Raw genomic sequence first — 25,430 nt, 5'->3', positions numbered from 1 at the left:
AAAAAAAAAGCATTTGCAACTGAACGGACTGAACGGGTATTTTATAGGCGGTGACCTCGTTCATTCCGTTCACAAAAAAGAACTGGTTCTTTTGACCCGTTCGTTCATGACTGGTCACGCTAAACCGGAAGTGGAAGCTATCGGCGCGTTTCTGCTTTTTCGTCTTTTACAAAACGTGGTTTATTGTTTAAGGACACAACAAGAACAGTCACAATACAAACTCATTTACCAAACACAACGAAAAAGACTTGTTTTTCCACGAAAATATATTTTATATAATAATAGTGCATCTATGAAACTTAGCTAGCAGGGCTAAACTAGCGGCGGCCATCTTTGCCATCAGTAAACAATACTGTATCATAATGTATAGGACATTGTTAACTTTGGGTTTGTATGTAGTAATTGTAGCATAATAAAATAGCATAATAAAATATATATTGTTAAAATTCTTGCTGGGTTACCTTTTCTGTTGTTTAGTTAGCCATTTATTTGCAACACTATGGACGGTGCGCCACCTGGTGACTGTAAACTTAATAGCAAGTACAAAGCTAACTAATTTGACTACAGTACTAAACACAATAACTAACAAAAATATTTTTTTTTTGTTTTATTGTGAAGTTATAATAGATTATTAATCTTATTATAGATTGATATTATAGATAGATAAATATTGTAGATAGATATAATCTTCTTCTATAATCATTGTTAGCTTTAGCCGTCCTGGGGTTAGCATTAGCTTTTAGTTAGCCGACGTCAAAGCAAATAAAAACTAAATTATTATTGTTATGGGTTATTTGATAACTTTATTTCATGCGTCTGACTTCCTGTTCCCGCCCACAGCTCCCAGATGTTGATTGGGCAGGAAGCTTGAATACTGCCTAGCAACAAGAATCTGGGAGAAACATGCTAACTAGCATATTATTGATGTTATATACAGCAAAACTAGCTATCTTTTTTTTTCAATACTAGTGTTTCTATTGTAGTTTTATAACCTTGACCTCCATGAGACAGGAAGTACTGATATATGAGAACTGTGTGCGATATTACGATCGTTATATCATGGTAGCTTCAAGGTCAGTTACACTTGACACCTGTAGGGGGAACCATGGAGCAAAAAAAAAAAAGTCATTAATTTCTACGCTTTTAAATATGGTTTAAGACTAAATTTAAAGTCAGCTTTGCAGTTCACAAGCAAAGGTCCTGAAAGTTCATAAACAACGTCAGCATATTGGACGCGTAAGTAATCTTGTGTGCGTGTGTGTGTGCAATGTTAGTGCGCCCTTGGTGCCCTCTCCCCAATCAATCTAAGCAGGAAGTGTTAGGTTAGCCACACCCACCTGCCAGGGCTAAACGAATTAATATTAATCAAGCATTGATTAAAGCCTTAACACGGAGCCCACATTATTCACAATAGCATCCTTTTATGTCCACTCTGCACCTTTTTTTTTTTTGGGTTCAACTTTCTTCTTCTTCTTCTCTTTCCTCTTTTTTTCTCGCTTTGTTCTTTCCATCTGTGAAGCACATTTTTTTTTCCCCTATCATTATTCCATTATCCGCCATCACCTGCTACACTCGCCATCCCCGTTCTTGTTCTCCGTGCGGCTTGTTATTATCCTCTTCCATTTGTCTACTCCCTCGTTCATGCCATCATTCCTTCCTACAGACATTCATCCATTCATCCGGCCTTTTTTTTTTTTTACAGCCCCCACCGATAGTGCTGTCTGTTTAAGTTTATATTCATGAAAATCACAAAAAAATGCTAACATGGTCTTGTTAGCAAGCTAACACCTAGCATAATAGTGTCTAACTATGAAAATGGCGTAAATATGTTAACATGGTAATGTTAGCATGCTAGCACGACAGTGCTGTGTAAGTTTATATTCATGAAAATCATAACAATGCTAACATACTCTTGTTAGCATGCTAACACCTAGCATAATAGTGTCTAGCTATAAAAATGGCTAAAAAATGTTAACATGTTAATGTTAGCATGCTAGCACCTAGCATGACAGTGCTCTCTGTTTAAGTTTATATTCGTGAAAATCATAAAAAATGCTAACATGTTCTTGTTAGCATGCTAACACCTTGCATAATAGTGTCTAACTATGAAAATGGCATAAATATGTTAACATGGTAATGTTAGTATGCTAGCACTTAGCATGACGGTGCTGTCTGTTTAAGTTTATATTCATGAAAATCATAAAAGTGCTAACATGTTCTTGTTAGCATGCTAACACCTAGCATAATAGTGTCTAACTATGAAAATGGCGTAAAGATGTTAACATGGTGATGTTAGCTTGCTAGCACCTAGCATGACGGTGCTGTCTGTTTAAGTTTATATTCATGAAAATCACAAAAATGCTAACATGGTCTTGTTAGCATGCTAACACCTAGCATAATAGTGTCTAACTATGAAAATGGCGTAAAGATGTTAACATGGTAATGTTAGCATGATAGCACGACAGTGCTGTGTAAGTTTATATTCATGAAAATCATAATAATGCTAACATACTCTTGTTATCTTGCTAACGCCTAGCATAATAGTGTCTAACTATGAAAATGGCGTGAAGATGTTAACATGCTAATGTTAGTATGCTAGCACTTAGCATGACGGTGCTGTCTGTTTAAGTTTATATTCATGAAAATCACAAAAATGTTAACATGTTCTTGTTAGCATGCTAACACCTAGCATAATAGTGTCTAACTATGAAAATGGCGTGAAGATGTTAACATGCTAATGTTAGTATGCTAGCACTTAGCATGACGGTGCTGTCTGTTTAAGATTATATTCATGAAAATCATAAAAATGCTAACATGTTCTTGTTAGCATGCTAACACCTAGCATAATAGTGTCTAACTATGAAAATGGCGTAAAGATGTCAACATGGTAATGTTAGCATGCTAGCACCTAGCATGACAGTGCTGTGTAAGTTTATATTCATGAAAAATCACAAAAATCCCAACATGTTTCCATTTTCTACTCCGTCGTTCATGCCATCATTCCTTCCTCCAGACATTCATCCATTAATCCGGCTTTTTTTTTTTTTACAGCCCCCGCCGATAGATTGAAAAGCGCAACGTGATAAAATAAAGTAAAGGGAGGCGATGAAGGCGTAGTGAATGAGGGAGGAAGAGGAGGCCGATGGAGGGCTCGATGCGACACAATGGTCCATTGTTGTGTCATTCCATTAGTCACCTGGGCAGAGGATCGAGAGCACGGGGGCTCTGGGGATAGTCCAGGAACTACAAAAAAGGAGCATAAAGAAGCAAGGAAGTCATAGCCGGACACTAAAGCCGCTAAAGCAATGAAAAACACTTATACGGTGCAGCCAGGCTGATTCCAATTTGTGGATTTTACATCAAAACTTTATTTGTTTGAACATTTTGTGTTTACAATCTGGTAAAGAATCAAAAGAGACACTTTCACACTCACTTAAATGGAAAACAAAACTATTTTACACGACTTTGTAACCCGCAAGGTATGCTGTTTTCTTTAATAAGAATTTAATAAGTTACCCAGCAGGCCTTGCGGGTTATACATTAGCATAAAATTGAATTGTGCAAAAAATGCACATAAATAATGAACGTGTAACCAATGTGTAAACCAACAGGAGCTTATCAAATCAAACCTCACTCACGGTGCAACCAAAAAAGTAGAATTTAATTAATTTAATTTAATTCAATAACCATTAATTAATTTAATTAAATTTTTAATTGAATTAATTAAAAATAGACTTTAATTAATGTGTAAGGTATGCTGTTTTCTTTAATAAAATTTTTATAAGTTACCCAGCAGGCCTTGCGGGTTATACATTAGCATAAAGTTGAATTGGATTGCAAAAAATGCACATAAATAATGAACCTGTAACCAATGTGTAAACCAACAGGAGCTTATCAAATCAAACCTCACTCACGGTGCAACCAAAAAAGTATAATATAATTAATTTAATTTAATTCAATAATCATTAATTAATGTAAATTAATTTTAACTGATTTAATTAACAGTAGAATTTAATTATGTTTATTAATTAATTAATGTGTAAGGTATGCTGTTTTCTTTAATAAGAATTTAATAAGTTACCCAGCAGGCCTTGCGGGTTACACATTAGCATAAAATGGAATTGGATTGCATGTATATTAGCAAAAAATGCACATAAATAATGAACCTGTAATCAATGTGTAAACCAACAGGATCTTATCAAATCAAACCTCACTCACGGTGCAACCAAAAAAAGTAAAAAAAAATAAATAATTAATTTAATTTAATTCAATAACCATTAATTAATTTAATTTAATTTTTAATTGAATTAATTAAAAGTAGACTTTAATTAATGTGTAAGGTATGCTGTTTTCTTTAATAAAAATTTAATAAGTTACCCAGCAGGCCTTGCGGGTTATACATTAGCATAAAGTTGAATTGGATTGCAAAAAATGCACATAAATAATGAACCTGTAATCAATGTGTAAACCAACAGGAGCTTATCAAATCAAACCTCACTCACGGTGCAACCAAAAAAGTATAATATAATTAATTTAATTTAATTCAATAATCATTAATTAATGTAAATTAATTTTAACTGATTTAATTAACAGTAGAATTTAATTATGTTTATTAATTAATTAATGTGTAAGGTATGCTGTTTTCTTTAATAAAAATTTTATAAGTTACCCAGCAGGCCTTGCGGGTTATACATTAGCATAAAATTGAATTGGATTGCATGTATATTAGCAAAAAATGCACATAAATAATGAACGTGTAACCAATGTGTAAACCAACAGGAGCTTATCAAATCAAATCAAACCTCACTCACGGTGCAACCAAAAAAAGTATAATTGAATTAATTTAATTTAATTCAATAACCATTACTTAATTAAATTAATTTTTTAATTGAATTCATTAAAAGTAGACTTTAATTAATGTGTAAGGTATGCTGTTTTCTTTAATAAAAATTGTATAAGTTACCCAGCAGGCCTTGCGGGTTATACATTAGCATAAAATGGAATTGGATTGCATGCATATTTGCAAAAAATACACATAAATAATAATGTGTAACCAATGTGTAAACCAACAGGAGCTTATGAAATCAAACCTCACTCACGGTGCAACCAAAAAAGTAGCATTATTAATGAATTAAGCTACCCTACTGTAAATACGATGCTTCTTTTCACTTTTTTCCGCCACATATTGTCATCGGCGGGCATCAGAAAGGATCGTATCACCGGTGTATTCCATCACGTACGCGCCGCAAAGGTGTTTCTATGACAACACGGGTCGCGGGGAGACAGCAGGTCGGCGTTAAAGAGCTATTAAGTGACTGTAATCACACTCATCAGCAGCCACTCGGATCCATTTGCATGTGCTGTCTAAATGCAGGCGGGATAATAGGAGGGGAAAAAGCTCGGAGGAGGACACAAACACAACCTAGCGACCTCTCGTGAGAACGCAGTTGTGCAAAATATACAAAAATTGTGAAGTGTCCTCCAGTGCCATGAAAGCATCGTTATTATCGACCATTAAACATCATTAAACAGCCAATCAGGGAGCAGAGTTGTTATTATTTGGACTGAAAAGATCTCGGAATTTATGGATTTGTGCTTTAAATTGATTTCTCGTATTTTTCTGCGGTGTGAGAAAGTCTTTTTTTTCATGTTTGTCACACAAAATTATAAAAAAAAATGTAAATATTAGTCAATAACAACACTACTGAACATAAAATGTAGATCTTCCAGAATCTGCACCTATTCCATCGTATGTTTTTTAATTTTTTGCCCTGAGTTCTGAGTATTTGTGTGAAATGTGAAATGGCGTTGGTGTGTGTGTGTGTGTGTGTGTGGGGGGGGGGGGGGGGGGTTGGGGGGGGGGGGGGTACTTGATTTATTCTCATCAAATAAATTGGGAGCTCCATCGGTTCCGGTGGGCTGCGTTCGGAAAAGTAGTTTGGCTGCTCTGAGACGGACCGTTTCCCAGGACCGGAGACGGCACAGCGGCAATTATCGGACCATCATTGGACTGTCAACGTGAAAGGGGGCGGGATCTAAGGTCGAACACGCTTGCTTGTTGTATTGTGGAATTGTTTTGTTTTGCTAGTAGTGCCTTTAACGTCTGTCTGTTTAAGTTTATATTCATGAAAATCATAAAAATGCAAACATGTTCTTTTTAGCATGCTAACACCTAGCACAATAGTGTCTAACTATGAAAATGGGGTAACGATGTCAACATGGTGATGCTAGCATGCTAGCACCTAGCATGACAGTGCTGTCTGTTTAAGTTTATATTCATGAAAATCATAAAAATGCAAACATGTTCTTTTTAGCATGCTAACACCTAGCACAATAGTGTCTAACTATGAAAATGGGGTAAAGACGTCAACATGGTGATGCTAACATGCTAGCACCTAGCATGACAGTGCTGTCTGCTTAAGCTTATATTCATGAAAATCACAAAAATGCTAACATACTCTTGTTAGCATGCTAACACGTAGCATAGTAGTGTCTAACTATAAAAATGGCTAAAAATGTTAACATGCTAATGTTAACATGCAAGCACCTAGCACGACAATGCTGTCTGTTTAAGTTTATATTCATTAAAATCACAAACATATTAATATGCTCTTGTTAGTATGCTAACATCTAACATAATGCTGTCTAACTACGAAAATGGCTAAAATATGTTAACATTCTAATGTTAGCATGCTAGCACCTACCACGACAGTGCTGTCTGTTTAAGTTTATATTCATGAAAATCACAAAAATGCTAACATACTCTTGTTATCATGCTAACACCTAGCATAATAGTGTCTCACTATAAAAATGGCTAAAAGATGTTAACATGCTAATGTTAGCATGCTAGCACCTACCACGACGGTGCTGTCTGTTTAAGTTTATATTCATAAAAATCACAAAAATGCTAACATACTCTTGTTATCATGCTAACACCTAGCATAATAGCATCTAACTATAAAAATGGCAAAAAGCTGTTAACATGCTAATGTTAGCATGCTAGCACCTAGCACGACAGTGCTGTCTGTTTGTTTATATTCATAAAAATCACAAAAATGCTAACATACTCTTGTTATCATGCTAGCACCTAGCTTAATAGTGTCTCACTATAAAAATGGCAAAAAGATGTTAACATGCTAATGTGAGCATTCTGGCACCTAGCACGACAGTGCTGTCTGTTTAAGTTTATATTCATGAAAATCGCAAAAATGCTATCATGCTAACACCTAGCATAATAGTGTCTCACTATAAAAATGGCTAAAAGATGTTAACATGCTAATGTTAGCATGCTAGCACCAACCACGACGGTGCTGTCTGTTTAAGTTTATATTCATAAAAATCACAAAAATGCTAACATACTCTTGTTATCATGCTAACACCTAGCATAATAGTGTCTATGAAAATGGCTAAAAGATGTTAACATGCTAATGTTAGCCTGTTAGCACTTAGCACGACAGTGCTGCCTGTTTAAGTTTAATAATTATACAATTTTTATCACAAAATTTGGGGGATTCTGATCACAATCATGACGACCAAAACCACATAGGGCGTAATATGAACGTTTACGCCAACCGACGCTTGCATTTTACCTCCAGACTGAGCTACCAATAAGAACAGGTTTGTGTGCTGAATCACGCTTCATAATTTTAGTCCAAGTCAACATAGCGAGACAACTTGACAGGAACCGACCAGAGTAATCGTGGAAAACTTACCTTGACAAGCACAGCGCTTCTTCTTCCCCAATTAAAATTGTGTGCTGCAGTGAAACGCGTCCAAGCGGGAACTGTGATTAGGCTCTAGTAGTGTGCCGAGCTTATTAGAAAGAGAAAGCTAATTAGCTTTAGCCATCAGGGGGGCATGACCTGACAGAAAATGAGAATTTTTTAGCAGATTTTGGTTTTTATAGGCTGAGGTCTTAAACTTTTGATCCGGTGAAAAATAACCTATTTCACTTTATGAACTACATGGAAACCACAAAAATGCTAAAATACTCTTGTTATCATGCTAACACCTAGCATAATAGCATCTAACTATGAAAATGGCTAAAAGATGTTAATATGCTAATGTTAGCATGCTAGCATTTGGTATGACAGTGCTGTCTGTTGAAGTTTACATACACAAAAATCACAAACATGCTAACATACTCTTGGTATCATGCTAACACCTAGCATAATAGTGTCTAACTATGGAAATGGCGTAAAGATGTTAACATGCTAATGTTAGCATGCTAGCACCTTGCATGACAGTGCTGTCTATTGAAGTTTACATACATGAAAATCACAAAAATGCTAACATACCTTTGCTATCATGCTAACACCTAGCATAATAGTGTCTAACTATGAAAACAGCAAAAGGATGTTAACATGCTAATGTTACCATGCTCGCACCTAGCACGACAGTGCTGTCTGTTTACGTTTATATTCATGAACATCACAAAAATGCTAACATGTTCTTGTTAGCATGCTAACATGTTCTTGTTAGCATGCTAACACCTAGCATAATAGTGTCTAACTATGAAAACAGCAAAAGGATGTTAACATGCTAATGTTACCATGCTCGCACCTAGCACGACAGTGCTGTCTGTTTACGTTTATATTCATGAACATCACAAAAATGCTAACATGTTCTTGTTAGCATGCTAACATGTTCTTGTTAGCATGCTAACACCTAGCATAATAGTGACTAACTATGAAAATGGCGTAAAGATGTTAACATGCTAATGTTAGCATGCTCGCACCTAGCACGACAGTGCTGTCTGTTTACGTTTATATTCATGAACATCACAAAAATGCTAACATGTTCTTGTTAGCATGCTAACACCTAGCATAATAGTGTCTAACTATGAAAAGGGTGTAAATCTGTTATCATGGTAATGTTAGCATGCTAGCACCTAGCATGACCGTGCTGTCTGTTTACATTTATATTCAGGGAAATCACAAAAATGCTAACATGTTCTTGTTAGCATGCTAACATGTTCTTGTTAGCATGCTAACACCTAGCATAATAGTGTCTAACTATGAAAACAGCAAAAAGATGTTAACATGCTAATGTTAGCATGCTAGCACCTAGCCTGCAAATGCTGTCTAAGTTTCTATACATGAATTAATAGTATAATAGTAATAGAATTAGTAATAGTAATATAATTAATAGTGTCTAACTATTAAAAATGGCTGCTCAGTAACGCTGCTACATATGTTCTGTATGAATGGGATGATGCAGTCATTCATCAAGAGGGCGGGGGGGAGGAGCTGATGTGTGTGTGTGTGTTTAAAATAACAAGGCTGTGCAGCTCACCTTGTGTTCTGACCGCTCCTCTTTCGTTGTGTGTGTGTGTGTGTGTGTGTGTGCGTATGAGGTGACCTGGTGGAGTTAATACGATATATACAGTATGTACATACGTACGTATGTGTATGTGTGTGTGTGTGTGTTGTAAAAGTAATGAGGTCATTAGCCGTATTGCCAGCGATACAGAATCCAATTCCAGCATGTGCATGCGTCTTTATTTAAAATACATCATGTCCGCCCAGTCGATGTGTGTTGGTCGCAGCCACAAATGATACAAACGCGCAAAATGATAGAAAACCACGTGCAGCATCTGCTCTACCTTCTACCTTCTACCTTCTACCTTCCATGAAACACCTGGTGTTCACCTCCATTGTAAAGATGGACATTGACGATTGTTTACGTCAATAAACGTGACTGTAAAATCTAATTGTACATTGATTGTACGCTGTATGGAATTGTTGTGTATTATGTAATATAATATTTTAATTGGATCTTCATGCGCATCAAATCGTCTATCACACAGAGAGATACACAATTGGAGGAAAAAGTGTTTATTTTTATTATAATATTATATAATATACATATAAATATATATTATGTATAATATTATAATATATAATATGTATGTATAATATTATATAACATATATAATAATATAGAATCCAAAAGGTTATATTGTGAAATAAAGAGTTTTAATATTTATTTATATAATATTATAATATATATTATAATATTAAATATATGTTAATATTAATTATAGAATATTATAAATATTACATATTATATAAATAATATAATATTATAACATTAGATATAATATATATTATATTAATATATATTAATATATGTTATAATATATAATATACAATAATACATAATCTAAAAGGTTAGATTCTGAAAAATAAGTTTTAATATTTTATTATATAATATTATAATATATTATAATATAATATTATAGAATATACATATAATATATATAATATGTATAATATTATAATATATATAATATGTATATATAATATTATATAATATATAATGATATAGAATCTAAAAGGTTAGATTTTGAAAAAAGTTTTAATATTCATTTATATAATATTATAATATATATTGTAATATTAAATATATATTAATATATATTATTATATATTATAATATTATAATATAAAATATTATAATATATATATAATATACAATAATATATAATGTAAAAGGTTAGATTCTGAAAAATAAGTTTTAATATTTAATTATGTAATATTATAATATATTATAATATAATATTATATAATATACGTATAATATATATATATAATATTATATAATATATAATAATATAGAATCTAAAAAGTTAGATTTTGAAAAAAGTTTCAATATTCATTTATACTATAATATTATAATATATATTGTAATATTAAATATATATTAAGATTAATTATATAATATTATAATATATATTATAATATTAAATATATATTGATATTAATTATATAATATTATAATATATATTATATTAATATATAATATATATTATAATATTATATAATTGAATATTAAAACTTATTTTTCAGAATCTAAACTTTTAAATGCCAACTTTTTGGATGTCCCCACACACTTATAAAAGGCACTTTTGTGAGCGTTGGACCCTTGACCAATCACAAGGCTGCGGAATCCGAGCACGTCAGCCAAGACGTGAAACACGCATATTTCCCCTGAACGCAACCCAAAATCACAATCAGAATATCAAAAAAAACGACTCAATCTTTACTGATGGCCGCGCTTTGACCCTGGAGTGGATTATTCCTATTTCTTTGACCTTGGATCGGGAAGTTATGATTGACAGCCCCCTGCTGTGAGTCCGCCCAAGGAGGCAGTGAGTGAATTTCACGGCCCAGTGAGAATGAAGCTCTGAAGAGAGAAGAAGAAGGAAGAAAAAACAACAACAAGATTTGTCCAAATTTCAGCCTTTATGAGAAAAAAGCCCATTTCTCCAAATGTCAGCTGGTTTTTCTTCCATCGTACGACACCGCCGATGTTACCCGAGTCCGCGTTTTTCGTCACTCATAAAAGCGAGATTGGGATGACTTGAGGATTACGTTGGATGTGAAAATAGACGCACAATGCGTCAGCCGTGCATGGCGTGTGTTATGATTTGTCCTGTTATCATGAAAATAGACTTATTTGAGAGGAGGGCTGTAATGGCGGTATTACCTCCACCTGCTCAAAAGAGACTCACATTACTTTTTGCCATTAAGGTAAACGCACCGTCTACACACTCTTTTACACACTACAAAAAAAACACACTGACTACACACGGCACGATTCCACTCACCCATGTTGCTTCTTTCATAGCAGCCTGATAAAAAAAAAAATACCAGTCAAAGATCCTCTATATATCAGTGGTACACTATTATTATTTCTTTTAGAATAATTCAGAAAAAAGACCATTATTTTTAAGGACCTACTGCAAAAATGCCAGTCAAAGATCCTCCATGTGACGGGATAGCGCTGCTGTTTTTAAATATGCTCCTCAAAGATCCTGCATTTAAAGACCTGCTGGAAATTCACCAGTCAAAGATCATCTATATGATAGAAGCACTCTGCTGAAGGACCGACGGTAGTCAAAGATCGTTTTAATAACAGAAACAATACAGAAACACTGTGCTGTTTTTGAGGACCTACAAGAAAAGCCCCAGTCAAAGATTGTCTATACGATAGGAGCACTCTGCTGTTTTTAAAAATGCACCTCAAATAAGTTTTTAAGGACCAATGTAGTCAAATATATTTTTAATAACAGAAACACTGTGCTGTTTTTGAGGACCTACAAGAAAAGCACCAGTCAAAGATCATCTATATGATAGGAGCACTCTGCTGAAGGACCTACGGTAGTCAAAGGTCCTTTTAATAACAGAAACACTATGCTGTTTTTGAGGACCTATAGGAAAAACACCAGTCAAAGATTGTCTATACAATAGGAGCACTCTGCTGTTTTTAAAAATGCCCCTCAAACAAGTTTTTAAGGACAAATGTAGTCAAATATCCTTTTAATAACAGAAACCCTGTGCTGTTTTTGAGGACCTGTAGGAAAAGCACCAGTCAAAGATCATCCATAAGATCGGAGCACTCTGCTGTTTTTAAAAATGCCCCTCAAACAAGTTATTAAGGACCCATGGTAGTCAAAGATCCTTTTAATAACAAAAATAGTGTGCTGTTTTTGAGGACCAACAAGAAAAGCACCAGTCAAAGATTGTCTATACGATAGGAGCACTCTGCTGTTTTTAAAAATGCACCTCAAACAAGTTATTAAGGACCTACAGTAGTCAAAGATCCGCTTAATAACAAAAACACTGTGCTGTTTTTGAGGACCTACAAGAAAAGTACCAGTCAAAGATTGTCTATATGATAGGAGCACTCTGCTGTTTTTAAAAATGCCCCCAAACTAGTTATTAAGAACCTACGGTAGTCAAAGATCCTTTTAATAACAGAAACACTGTGCTGTTTTTGAGAACCTATAGGAAAAGCACCAGTCAAACATCATCTATACGATAGGAGCACTCTGCTGTTTTTAAAAATGCCCCAAAACAAGTTATTAAGGACCTACGGTAGTCAAAGATCCTTTTAATAACAGAAACACTGTGCTGTTTTTGAGGACCTACAGGAAAAGCACCAGTCAAAGATCTTCTATATTAAAGAAGCCCTCTGCTGTTTTTAAAAATGCTCCTCAAAGAAGTTATTAAGGACCTACAGTAGTCGAAGATCCTTTTAATAACAAAAATAGTGTGCTGTTTTTGAGGACCAACAAGAAAAGCACGAGTCAAAGATTGTCTATACGATAGGAGCACTCTGCTGTTTTTAAAAATGCCCCTCAAAAAGTTATAAGCACCTACAGTAGTCAAAGATCCTTTTAATAACAAAAATACTGTGCTGTTTTTGAGGACCGACAAGAAAAAATAAAAACTAAAAACCTACAGTAGTCAAAGATCCTTTTCAAAGATTGTCTATACGATAGCAGCACTCTGCTGAAGGACCTATGGCAGTCAAAGATCATTTTTAATAACAGAAACACTGTGCTGTTTTTGAGGACCTACAGGAAAAACACCAGGCAAAGATCATATATATTAAAGAAGCCCTCTGCTGTTTTTAAAAATGCCCATCAAACAAGTTATTAAGGACGTACAGTAGTCAAAGATCCTTTTAATAACAAAAACACTGTGCTGTTTTTGAGGACCGACAAGAAAAACTAAAACTCCAGTCAAAGATCTTCTATTTTAAAGAAGCCCTCTGCTGTTTTTAAGCACCCACTGCAAGAACACAAGTCAACGATCCTTTATATCACAGGACAGATGTGCTGTTTTTGAGAAGCTATTGCTAAAAAACAAAAAAAAAATTTAATGTCCTACTGCAAAAACAGCGGTCAAAGATCCCCTATATGACAGGGGCACTGTGCTGTTTTTAGAAAAGTGTTGGATGTTATTAGATAGGGGGACCTAATGAAGTGTCCAGCCAGTAAATAAATAAAGTTTGTCAGGACGTCTCACTCTCATGCACAAACGTCCTCCGGGGCAAACACAGCCTTCCAGTTCAATTTAGCACCGCTTACCATTAACACGTTTTTTTTTTTTAGTGCGCCTCCCTGCAGGCCTCCACGTGTGTGTGTGCGTGTGTGCGAGTGTGTGTGTGTGTGTGTTCCAGCAGCTGATTTACAGCTTCTTATCAAATACATATTGCAACCTTTCATTTGCACGCTGCCACCCTGCAAATTCGACATGCAACATTAACAAGAGAAATGACTGCCGCTGTGCAAGCCAAGTGTGTGTGTGAGTGTGTGTGGGTGTGTGGGTGTTTGTGTGTGGGATGAGCCACTAAAGAAAGTAGGAATTTAACTTTAAATGTGAGTTGTCTCCAATTGACACAAGTTGACTTTGACTTTTCGAACACTTGAGGATGCGTTTGGGGTCTTTTTAAAAACGGAGTATTAGAGCCACATTGGAAAAAAAAACACCCACTGACTTTTGGAGAATAAAGTCGTAAATTTACAGAATAAAAAAAGTCCTAAATTCATGAAAAAAGTATTACATTTACGACAAAAAAGTCATAAATTAACGAGAATAAAGTCGTACTATTATGACAAAAAAAGTCCTACATTTACGAGAAAAAAGTCGTACATTTACAACAAAAAAGGTACGTTGACACCAAAAAGGTAATACATTTACAAGAATAAAGTTGTGCATTTACGACAAAAAAGTCATACATTTACGACAAAAGTCGTACATTTACGACAAAAGTCGTACATTTACGACAAAAAAGTCGTACATTTACGACAAAAAAGTCGTACATTTACGACAAAAAGTCGTACATTTATGAAAAAAAAGTCGTACATTTACGACAAAAAAGTCGTACATTTACGACAAAAAGTCGTACATTTACGACAAAAAAGTCGTACATTTACGACAAAAAAGCCCCATATTAACACAAAAAAGATAATAAATTTACGACAAAAAAGTAATATATTTACAAGAATAAAGTCATACATTTTCGACAAAAAAGTCGTACATTTACAACAAAAAAGGTCGTACGTTGACACCAAAAAGGTAATACATTTACAAGAATAAAGTTGTGCATTTACGACAAAAAGTCGTACATTTACGACAAAAAAGTCGTACATTTACGACAAAAAGTCGTACATTTACGACAAAAAGTCGTACATTTACGGCAAAAAAGTCGTACATTTACGACAAAAAGTCGTACATTTACGGCAAAAAAGTCGTACATTTACGACAAAAAAGTCGTACATTTACGACAAAAAGTCGTACATTTACGACAAAAAAGTCGTACATTTACAACAAAAAGTCGTACATTTACGACAAAAAAGTCGTACATTTACGACAAAAAGTCGTACATTTACGACAAAAAGTCGTACATTTACGACAAAAAGTCATACATTTATGACAAAAAATCCAACTTTTTTCTGGGTTCGATTCCAAATGCGCAAACCCCATTACCTGGAACTTTGGCATGGTTTATGACGAGAATACAAGAATAAAAAGCATAATATGTCCTCTTTAATACTCCTTATAATAGCAGACATTGCCTGAGAGAGGGGGGTACTTACTTAACCCCTTTGTTTTTCCCATACATTTACAAATTTATTCTTTTAGTAATACAAATTATTTCTTGTTAATTTATGACTTTTCTTGAAAATTTATGACTTTATTCTAAAAGAAATTGACTACTTTTTTATTCTCAAAATGTCATATTTTAATACTGTGTCATAACAGGCATTGTCTGAGACATACTATATAGGGGGGACTTACTTTATGGCTTTTTGTCTCATGAATTTACGACTTTATTCTCGTAAAGTTACGACTTTTTACAAGAGTATTTTCTTATACATATACAACTTTTTTTTCCTCATAAATTTATGATTTTAGAAAATCAATAAGAAGCAAAATATCACTACAGAAGGCGACCAGTGATGGCGAAAAAGGAGACAAAGGACGAGACCGACAGTACGTGTTGATCATGTTTATTTATTTACAACATACAATATACTCTAAAACAACATTTACAAATAATAATAATAATAATAATAATAATAAATATTGCCAACCAAACAATCCTGTCCCTCTTATTGGTGGTGTTTTTTCCCCCCCATGAAGACTCGTCACCTGAGCTTTAAAAAAAAACAACTCCCCCCTTCCCCTCCCATCAGTGTTTAATTTAAATAAATAGATCCCCAGTAGAGAGAATGGTACACCCTTACAGTTTTATTAAATCGCTAAAATTAAAAGTCTACATGTCGCATACTTGCAGAGTACACTAAAAACTCAAAACTAAAAATTATCTAACTCAGTAAAAAAAAAAATAAATAATAAAATGATGAATCCACATGTTGATGTCGGTGAGGGGGGTGGGGTGGGGTGGTTTTCAATGCCGTCATTGGCTGGAAGGTTCGGGAACAACAGGAAGTGGAGTCTTTTCCTGCTGTTGCTTGTGCAAGTTTCGCTGCTGCCGCTAGTCCTGGATCCAGTCTGGGGGGGGGGGGGGTGTCCATCACGAATCAATGACGTATTCTTAATTTTTTTTTTTTTTTTTTTTGTGTAATACGTATTGAGTCTTTATTGTCTTTACAGCGGGGACCAAAGAAAAGGTCTCCAATGGATGCAACCACTCAGTCCACACTATAAAATAGACCCTCTGGTACATGGCAATGAGTACTAATGTTCTTTCTTCGTATGAATTATGGCTGAGTGGATGCTTGCTTTTTACACTCATCATTGCGCAATGAAATATCTAAAGTGAAACGCTTGTAAAGTATGGAGGGTTTTTTTTTTACGATTAAATAAATATAGAACTAATTAATAAATAATAAAATAAAACTTTAAATTTTGATTAAATTAATTTAAATGTATTATAATTTAAAAAATATATATATTTTTTATTTTAGGCTTCCTTAATTTTTTTTAATCAATGGCCTCTAATTAAAAAAATATAAAGGGAGCAATTAAATAAATACAGAACTAATTAATAAATAATAAAAAGAGAATAAAACATATATTTTTATTTTTTAAATGTAATTTTAAATTTTAATTAATGTAATTTAATTAAATTTATTATAATTTAAAAAATATCTATATTTTTATTTGAGGCTTTCTCAAATTTTTTAATCAATGGCATCTAATTAAAAAATATAAAGGGAGCAATTAAAAAAAATATAGAACTAATTAATAAATAATAAAACGAGAATAAAATATATATTTTTATTTTTTAAATGTAATTTTAAATAAATTAATTACATTAATGTAATTAAATTTATTATAATTTTAAAATATATATATATTTTTATTTTAGGCTTCCTTAATTTTTTTAATCAATGGCCTCTAATTAAACAAATATAAAGGGAGCAATTAAATAAATATAGAACTAATTAATAAATAATAAAATGAGAATAAAATATTTATTTTTATTTTTAAAATGTAATTTTAAATTGTAATTAATGTAATTTAATTAAATTAACTATATTAAAAAATATATATAGTTTTTTTATTTTAGGCTTCCTTAAATTTTTTAATAAATGGCCTCTAATTAAAAAATATAAAGGGAGCCATAAAATAAAAAAAATGAATATTGTAGTAAATGTCCAAATTTAAAGAAATATTTTAATGCATTTTCACATTTTAATTAATTGATATATATTCCTATTTATTTAATTCAGTGCAAAAAAAACCCTCCATATTAATTAGAGATGCACGATATTTTTTTCAAAACAATTCCACTTCTGTTTCTTGAGACTGTTATGATACCGATAATGGATAACTTTTCCAAATCCGCTTTTTAATATCTAGATTTAGACTTAAAATCAGTTTGTGCACATCCGGAGGTAATACGGACTCAAACTAATTTGGATTTGATCAACTGTACCTGTTGATTTTTTTGCAAATCAAATATGTCATTACACATCCCACATCACAACTATCAGGAGAACCAGAGAATGGAGGGGAGGGAGCTACATGCCGTGGCCCAGAAAGGTGCACTGTATTCGGGCACATGCTCCGAGCAGTGGGTGTCACGCCATGGAGGTCTTTGACAAACTTTTTGCACTTTTTGCACTTGAGAGTGGATTTATCGGTATGACATCATATCGTTCCGATAATTATCGTGCACCCCTAATCGTAACGTTTTTTTAAAATATATATTCTATTATTGTCTCGCTTTTATTTTATTATTGCAGTATTTTATATTCACCTCTTGCTTCCTCTGGCGGACATTTTTCTGTTCTTCATTCCAGTGTGAGCTTGTGACAAGGTGGGAGGAGCCTAAAAAGTAGGCGTGTTCCAAACCGGCTGTCCGTGACTCATTGCGACTCGCGTTAACTCGGAAGAGTTAGCGCCGTGTTTTGTCGTCCGTCCGTCCGTCCGTCCCGCTCCCTTCGTCCATGGCAAAGGCATCACAGGTGAATTGTCCCCCTTTTCCCGGCAACCCCCTCACCCAAGCCCCGCCCACCAAGTTCTCCACTTTGACCTTTGACCCCAGTCACAGATTGTCTTGTAGCCTCTCCATGTAGGTTCTGATTTCCGACTGACCCAGGTCCATGTCGTGACAAACCCACTTGATGTCGTCGTCGCCGCCCTTGCCGAGCAACATGGAGGAGTTGCTGTACGGGGGCACGCCCCCCCCGCTCCCGCACGGATTATCATTGGGCAACACGGTGGCAAACGACGTGAACTTGACTCGTTTGCGTTTGTTAGCGGCGGCTCTGGGCGAGTTGTTGTCAGCGGCGATAGCGGAAAGGCACTGATGCGGATCCGGAATGGACCTGGGTAACGTCTGACTGTGCGAGACACCCCTGTGGCCACCCAGACCCCCGCCGCCACCGCTAAGGGTGCCCCTGCTGTTGGGGCCCATCACTAAGGTGCCCCCCGCGCCGTTCAGGAGGTACTTGTTCTCCTCGTAGCCTTCCTCGTTGCGGTCGATGATGGTGGTGCACTCGTCCGGCAGCGAGCCGGGGCACGGGTCGGGGTGGTCCGCCAGGAGGTCGGCTTCGTTGCCAAGCCACACCCAGTCGTGGGCGTGGTTCATGTTGCCGGCCGCCTCCAGCACGGGGACTTGCTTGTGACGATATCTGTAAAATAGGACCACGGTTTGGTGACCTCCTGATGTCGTGTTCGAATCTATTCGACAAGCTAGCAGTAGCTGCTTTCATAAGGTGGCTAAATGTACTGCAAAAAAGGCCAGTAAGGATAATTCATAATGCCGCCTACAGAGAACATACTAACTCCTTATTTCTAAAATGACAAATACTTCAACTTGCTGATATAGTTCATCTTCAAACAGCTAAAATAATGCATGAGGCTAAAAATAACCAATTAGCTAAAAATGTCATCCAATACTTCTTGACAAGAGAGGAGAAATATGATCTCAGGGAAGAACTAAATATGAAATTATGTCATTGTATGGTCATATCACCTCGTATTTCGGTACATTACTTAAAATTAAAATGAAAATTAAAAAAAGAAAAGATGATAAAGATTGAAGATTTAAAAGATTGAAGATTTAAAAGATTTAAATAAAAAATTAAAATTAAAATTAAAATTAAAATTAAAATTAAAATTAAAATTAAAATTAAAATTAAAATTAAAATTAAAATTAAAATTAAAATTAAAATTAAAATTAAAATTAAAATTAAAATTAAAATTAAAATTAAAATTAAAATTAAAATTAAAATTAAAATTAAAATTTAAAGATTAAAGGTTTAAAAGATAAAAGATTTAAAAGATTAAAGAGTTAAAAGATTCAAGTAAAAAAATAAAAATAAAATTAAAATGATTTAAAATTTAATAAAAAAAATAAACTTAAATTATAGTAGGAAAGCAGGAAGTGAACAAATTACTAATTACTAATTACTTAAAGTTACTGATTGTAAAAGTACCAGATGGAGGGGTAGGATTTAATAAGCTTTGCTTCTTCCTACTCCAACATTACGATTACCATTACCATTACCATTACCATTACCACTACCACTACCATTACCATTACCATTACCATTACCATTACCATTACCACTACCACTACCATTACCATTACCATTACCATTACCATTCCTATCTTATATGAAAACAATCTACCTGAAGGCGAAGCTGACACAGTTGATGAGGAAGACCAGGATAGCCAGGCAGAAGACACCCAGCAGGGCGTACATCCCGATCTCCAGGTCTGAGAGTCCCCTGGTGGTCTGGGTTAGTTCGCTGTCGGCGGGTCCGGGTACCTCCACTTGGGCCGGGACGCTAGCCGAGTCCCCCGCTTGGCTCTGACCCCCACCCCGGCTGCCACCGCCACCGGAGGCTTTGCCGCCGGCGGCTCGGTGGGTGACGGTGCTCTTGGTCGTTAGGCTGACCTGAACATCGGGTCGTTAAAGATTAATCAGTTATTATTTGTTATGCAAATGAGATGGAATTGTCTTTGTCCCCTCCCACCTTCCTCATGGCGCCTTCCTCACGGTCCACGGTGGCGCTGTTGGACTTCCATTCCCGTCCCTTGTCGGTGGCGTTGTCCCTGGGGACGCCATCCTCGGGGACGGGCGCTCCTCTCTCCTCGTCGTCGTTCTTGGCGCCAAACCTCACCATCACGTTACCCACGCCCGACGCCAGAACGCTCTTCCTTTTGGACTTCTGGCACGTCTCGGAGATGACCATCTCCACGCGGACCAGCGCCCCCTGGCCTTCGCCTTCCGCTACGACGATGGGCCAGTGTTGATCCTTTAGAAACGACGCAATCCATCATGTGATCGGTACTCATACCCGTCAGGAAAGTTAGCTCCTACCTGATTGGTCACGGAGATCACATTCTCGTCCAATGACAACGCCGACAGGAGGAAGTCCTTGGGGTCATAGATGTCCAATGGCGTAACGGAACCATCGCTGTAGTGGATCCAGGCGCTGATCGCCGCTTCCTGGGGAACCGTGACAATTGTTTCATGTGAGTGTGAGAAACAAAAAACATCCGTCTTTGGTTCCTTCCGATTCCCGGTTGAAAAAATTCCAAGAATTGTTGGAATTGAAGGTTTCATCAGCTGGAAGCTAAATCTTGGCACACATGGAATTGGAATATTCGGGTCCATGTATACGTGGCTATCGGAATATTTGGGTCCATGTGTTTATACGTGGTTTTTGGAATATTTGGGTCCATGTATACGTGGGTATCGGAATATTTGGGTCCATGTATATGTGGTTTTTGGAATATTTGGGTCCATGTATACGTGGCTTTTGGAATATTTAGGTCCATGTATACGTGGTTTTTGGAATATTTGGGTCCATGTATACGTGGATATTGGAATATTTGGGTCCATGAATACGTGGCTATTGGTTGGTGTGCCTAATGAAGTGACCAGCAAATGACAGGTTGGTCGTTATCGCCGTCTTCCATCGTAATGAGCTGCTTCCTGTCTAATTAGCGCTTTGACAGACACGATAACAATGTGCGAGATAAAACAGGAAACGTGGGAATTTTTTTTTTTTTCCCCGTCCCCTCTTGAGGGGCTTGAGTACGCACGGAGTAGTTCCAAAGTATTTGAAGGTAGCAGCACCTTGAAAAAAGCGCCGCGGCGTGGTGTTTCTATCAGCCGCCTCTCAGGCCCCAATGATAGAAGAGCACCTTGTCGCAGTAAAGCGGAGATATGTGCTGCAAAACGCCTGCCAGTTACACACCGCTAATTACAAAGTGATTATGGCGGGGAGATAAGCGCCATGACATGTTCACAGCGCACAATTATGCTTTGGCTTTGCTGATTACAACCTCGGGGGGGGGGGGGGGGGGTCATTCCACAACAGCCTAACTTTAGTCCATCCGTGTGTGAATTAACGTGTCTATATTATATTTAAGGTTACATTTGTACACAAGTGGTACTTACTCTACTTACTCTACTTACTGTACGTACACTTAATCCTTCAAGTGCGTAAGTGTGCTGTGCTTACACTTAGTTCGTCAAGTGTACTAGTGTGCTGTACTTGGACTTTGTCCTTCAAGTGCATGAGTGTGCTGTACTTACACTTAATACTTCAAGTGTGTAAGTGTGCTGCACTTACACTTAATACTTCAAGTGTGTAAGTGTGCTGTACTTACACTTAATACTTCAAGTGCGTGAGTGCACTGTACTTAGACTTAGTCCTTCAAGTGCATAAGTGTGCTGTACTTAGACTTAGTCCTGCAAGTGTACTAGTGTGCTGTACTTAGACTTAGTCCTTCAAGTGCATAAGTGTGCTGTACTTAAACTTAGTCTTTCAAGTGCACAATTGTGTTGTGCTTACACTGAGTCCTTCAAGTGCACAAGTGTGCTGTACTTACACATAGTCCTTCATCAAGTGCACAAGTGTGCTGTAAGTACACTTAGTCCTTCAAGTGTACGAGTGTGCTGTGCTTATACTTAGTCCTTCAAGTGCATAAGTGTGCTGTATGTACACTTAGTACTTCAAGTGCATACGTGCGCGGTACTTACACTTTGTACGTCAATTGCTTAAGTGTGCTGTACTTAAACTTGGTCCATCAAGTGCACAACTGTGCTGTACTTACACTTTGTCCTTCAAGTGTACTAGTGTGCAATGCTTACACTTAGTCCTTCAGGTGCATGAGTGTGCTGTACTTACACTTAGTCCCTCAAGTGCATGAGTGTGCTGGACTTACACTTAATCTTTCAAGTGCGTAAGCATGCTGTACTTAGACTTAGTCTTTCAAGTGCACAAGTGTGTTGTACGTACACTTAGTCCCTCAAGTGCATGGGTGTGCTGTACTTACCTAAATCCTTCAAGTGTGTAAGTGTGCTGTACTTAGACTTAGTCCTTCAAGGGCGTAAGCGTGCTATACTTACACTTAGTCCTTCAAGTGTACTAGTGTGCTGTACTTACACTAAGTCCTTCAAGTGCATAAGTATGCTTTACTTACAGTAAGTCCTTTAAGTGTACTAGTGTGCTGTACTTACACTTAGTCCCTCAAGTGCATGAGTGTGCTGGACTTACACTTAATCCTTCAAGTGCGTAAGCGTGCTGTACTTAGACTTAGTCTTTCAAGTGCATAAGTGTGCTGTACGTACACTTAGTCCCTCAAGTGCATGAGTGTGCTGTACTTACACTAAATCCTTCAAGTGTGTAAGTGTGCTGTACTTAGACTTAGTCCTTCAAGTGCATAAGTGTGCTGTACTTACACTAAGTCCTTCAAGTGTACTAGTGTGCTGTACTTACATTTAGTCCTTCAAGTGCATAAGTGTGCTGTACGTATAAGTAGTCCTTCAAGTGCATAAGTGTGCTGTACTTACAATTAGTCCTTCAAGTGTACTAGTGTGCTGTCCTTAGACTTTGTCCTTCAAGTGCATGAGTGTGCTATACTTACACTTAATACTTCAAGTGTGTAAGTGTGCTGCACTTAGACTTAGTCCTTCAAGAGCATAAGTGTGCTGTACTTAGACTTTGTTCTTCAAGTGCACCAGTGTGTTGTACTTACACTTAGTCCTCCAAGTGCATAAGTGTGCTGTACTAAGATTTAGTCCTTCAAGTGCACCAGTGTGTTGTACTTACACTTAGTCCTCCAAGTGCATAAGTGTGCTGTACTATATGATATATAAAGTTGTATTTGTACACAAGTGTAACGTATGTAGCCTAGCATACCTGTTTGGGTGCATGCAGGAGGTCGCTAGCCGTGGTGGTCAACTGAATCGCTTGGTAATTTCCAGGACTGGACGTCATGCTGAGTGACAAAGACGCAACCAGCTGGACCCCCAGGTCTGTGATGGTGACCTGTGCGGAGTCGGAAACAACGTAAGTCCCGACCGCCTCCTCGTTTGCTACGTGGAGAGCTAACGTTTACAATGCAGGGCCTCCACCAAGGCCATTTGTGTTGATGTAAATGAGTTAGCTTGGTACCTTGTCGTCCAACACGGTCACGGTCTTCTCGGCAAGGATGGAGTCGGACAGAGGGGACAACACCTGCAAATGTCCAAAAAAATCCAAACTATTGACATACCGAAACAGAACATAACATAATATGACAAAACATAACATAACAAAACATAACATGACAAAACATAACATGACAAAACATTCATTCATTCATTTTCTACCGCTTTTTCCGGGGGTGCTGGAGCCTATCCCAGCTGTCTTCGGGCGAGAGGCGGGGTATACTCTGGACTGGTGGCCAGCCAATCACAGGGCACATATAGACAAACAACCATTCACACTCACATTCATACCTATGGACAATTTGGAGTCGCTAATTAGCCTAGCATGTTTTTTGGAATGTGGGAGGAAACCGGAGTCCCCGGAGAAGTGATATTTTCCTGAAAGTTACCTATGTTTTTACTCCACACAGAGATGGCCGAGGGTGGAATTGAACCCTTGTCTCCTAGCTGTGAGGTCTGCGCACTAACCACTCGACCACTGTGCAGCCCAAGGTATTATTATTTTTGTGAATAAATGAACCCTTTTGTGTTGTTTATATTGGTACAAATCTACAATTTTTTTTGTTTGTTTTTAGTTGGGAACTGATATTTTCCTGAAAGTTATCTATGTTTTTTACTGCTGGTTACTGTCTTTGGGGTGAGAGGCGGGGTATACTCTGGACTGGTGGCCAGCCAATCACAGGGCACATATAGACAAACAACCATTCACACTCACATTCATACCTATGGACAATTTGGAGTCGCTAATTAGCCTAGCATGTTTTTTGGAATGTGGGAGGAAACCGGAGTCCCCGGAGAAGTGATATTTTCCTGAAAGTTACCTATGTTTTTACTCCACACAGAGATGGCCGAGGGCGGAATTGAACCCTTGTCTCCTAGCTGTGAGGTCTGCGCACTAACCACTCGACCACTGCGCAGCCCAAGGTATGATTTTTGTGAATAAATGAGCACTTTTGTGTTGTTTATATTGGTACAAATCTACATTTTTTTTGGTTTGTTTTTAGTTGGGAACTGATATTTTCCTGAAAGTTACCTATGTTTTTACTGCTGGTTACTGTCTTTGGGGTGAGAGGCGGGGTATACTCTGGACTGGTGGCCAGCCAATCACAGGGCACATATAGACAAACAACCATTCACACTCACATTCATACCTATGGACAATTTGGAGTCGCTAATTAGCCTAGCATGTTTTTTGGAATGTGGGAGGAAACCGGAGTCCCCGGAGAAGTGATATTTTCCTGAAAGTTACCTATGTTTTTACTCCACACAGAGATGGCCGAGGGTGGAATTGAACCCTTGTCTCCTAGCTGTGAGGTCTGCGCACTAACCACTCGACCACTGCGCAGCCCAAGGTATTATTTTTGTGAATAAATGAGCCCTTTTGTGTTGTTTATATTGTTACAAATCTACAATTTTTTTGGTTTGTTTTTAGTTGGGAACTGATATTTTCCTGAAAGTTACCTATGTTTTTTTGCTGCTGGTTACTGTCTTTCGGGTGAGAGGCGGGGTATACTCTGGACTGGTGGCCAGCCAATCACAGTGCACATATAGACAAACAACCATTCACACTCACATTCATACCTATGGACAATTTGGAGTCGCTAATTAGCCTAGCATGTTTTTTGGAATGTGGGAGGAAACCGGAGTCCCCGGAGAAGTGATATTTTCCTGAAAGTTACCTATGTTTTTACTCCACACAGAGATGGCC

The 25,430-nt window shown here is 36.6% G+C and overlaps 1 protein-coding gene across 2 annotated transcripts in view; it reads right to left on the bottom strand.

Moving 5' to 3' along the window:
• Window positions 1-17,136: 17,136 nt before the first annotated feature.
• si:dkey-215k6.1 (transmembrane protein 132C) overlaps window positions 17,137-25,430 on the bottom strand; it is a 187,381-nt gene continuing 179,087 nt past the window's right edge. For both annotated transcript variants that reach the window (XM_058069759.1, XM_058069760.1), the window contains 6 exons: window positions 23,688-23,750; window positions 23,433-23,561; window positions 20,600-20,728; window positions 20,253-20,534; window positions 19,905-20,173; window positions 17,137-18,901 (listed from right to left, as the gene is read on the bottom strand). In XM_058069759.1, coding sequence (XP_057925742.1) covers window positions 18,313-18,901; window positions 19,905-20,173; window positions 20,253-20,534; window positions 20,600-20,728; window positions 23,433-23,561; window positions 23,688-23,750 — 1,461 coding nt within the window. In that variant the 3' untranslated portion in view covers window positions 17,137-18,312. The remainder of the gene's footprint in view (window positions 18,902-19,904; window positions 20,174-20,252; window positions 20,535-20,599; window positions 20,729-23,432; window positions 23,562-23,687; window positions 23,751-25,430) is intronic.

The sequence above is a fragment of the Doryrhamphus excisus genome, chromosome 4 (assembly GCF_030265055.1).
Source record: "Doryrhamphus excisus isolate RoL2022-K1 chromosome 4, RoL_Dexc_1.0, whole genome shotgun sequence".
NCBI lineage: Eukaryota > Metazoa > Chordata > Actinopteri > Syngnathiformes > Syngnathidae > Doryrhamphus > Doryrhamphus excisus.
This window is presented reverse-complemented; position numbering and strand designations above follow the sequence as displayed.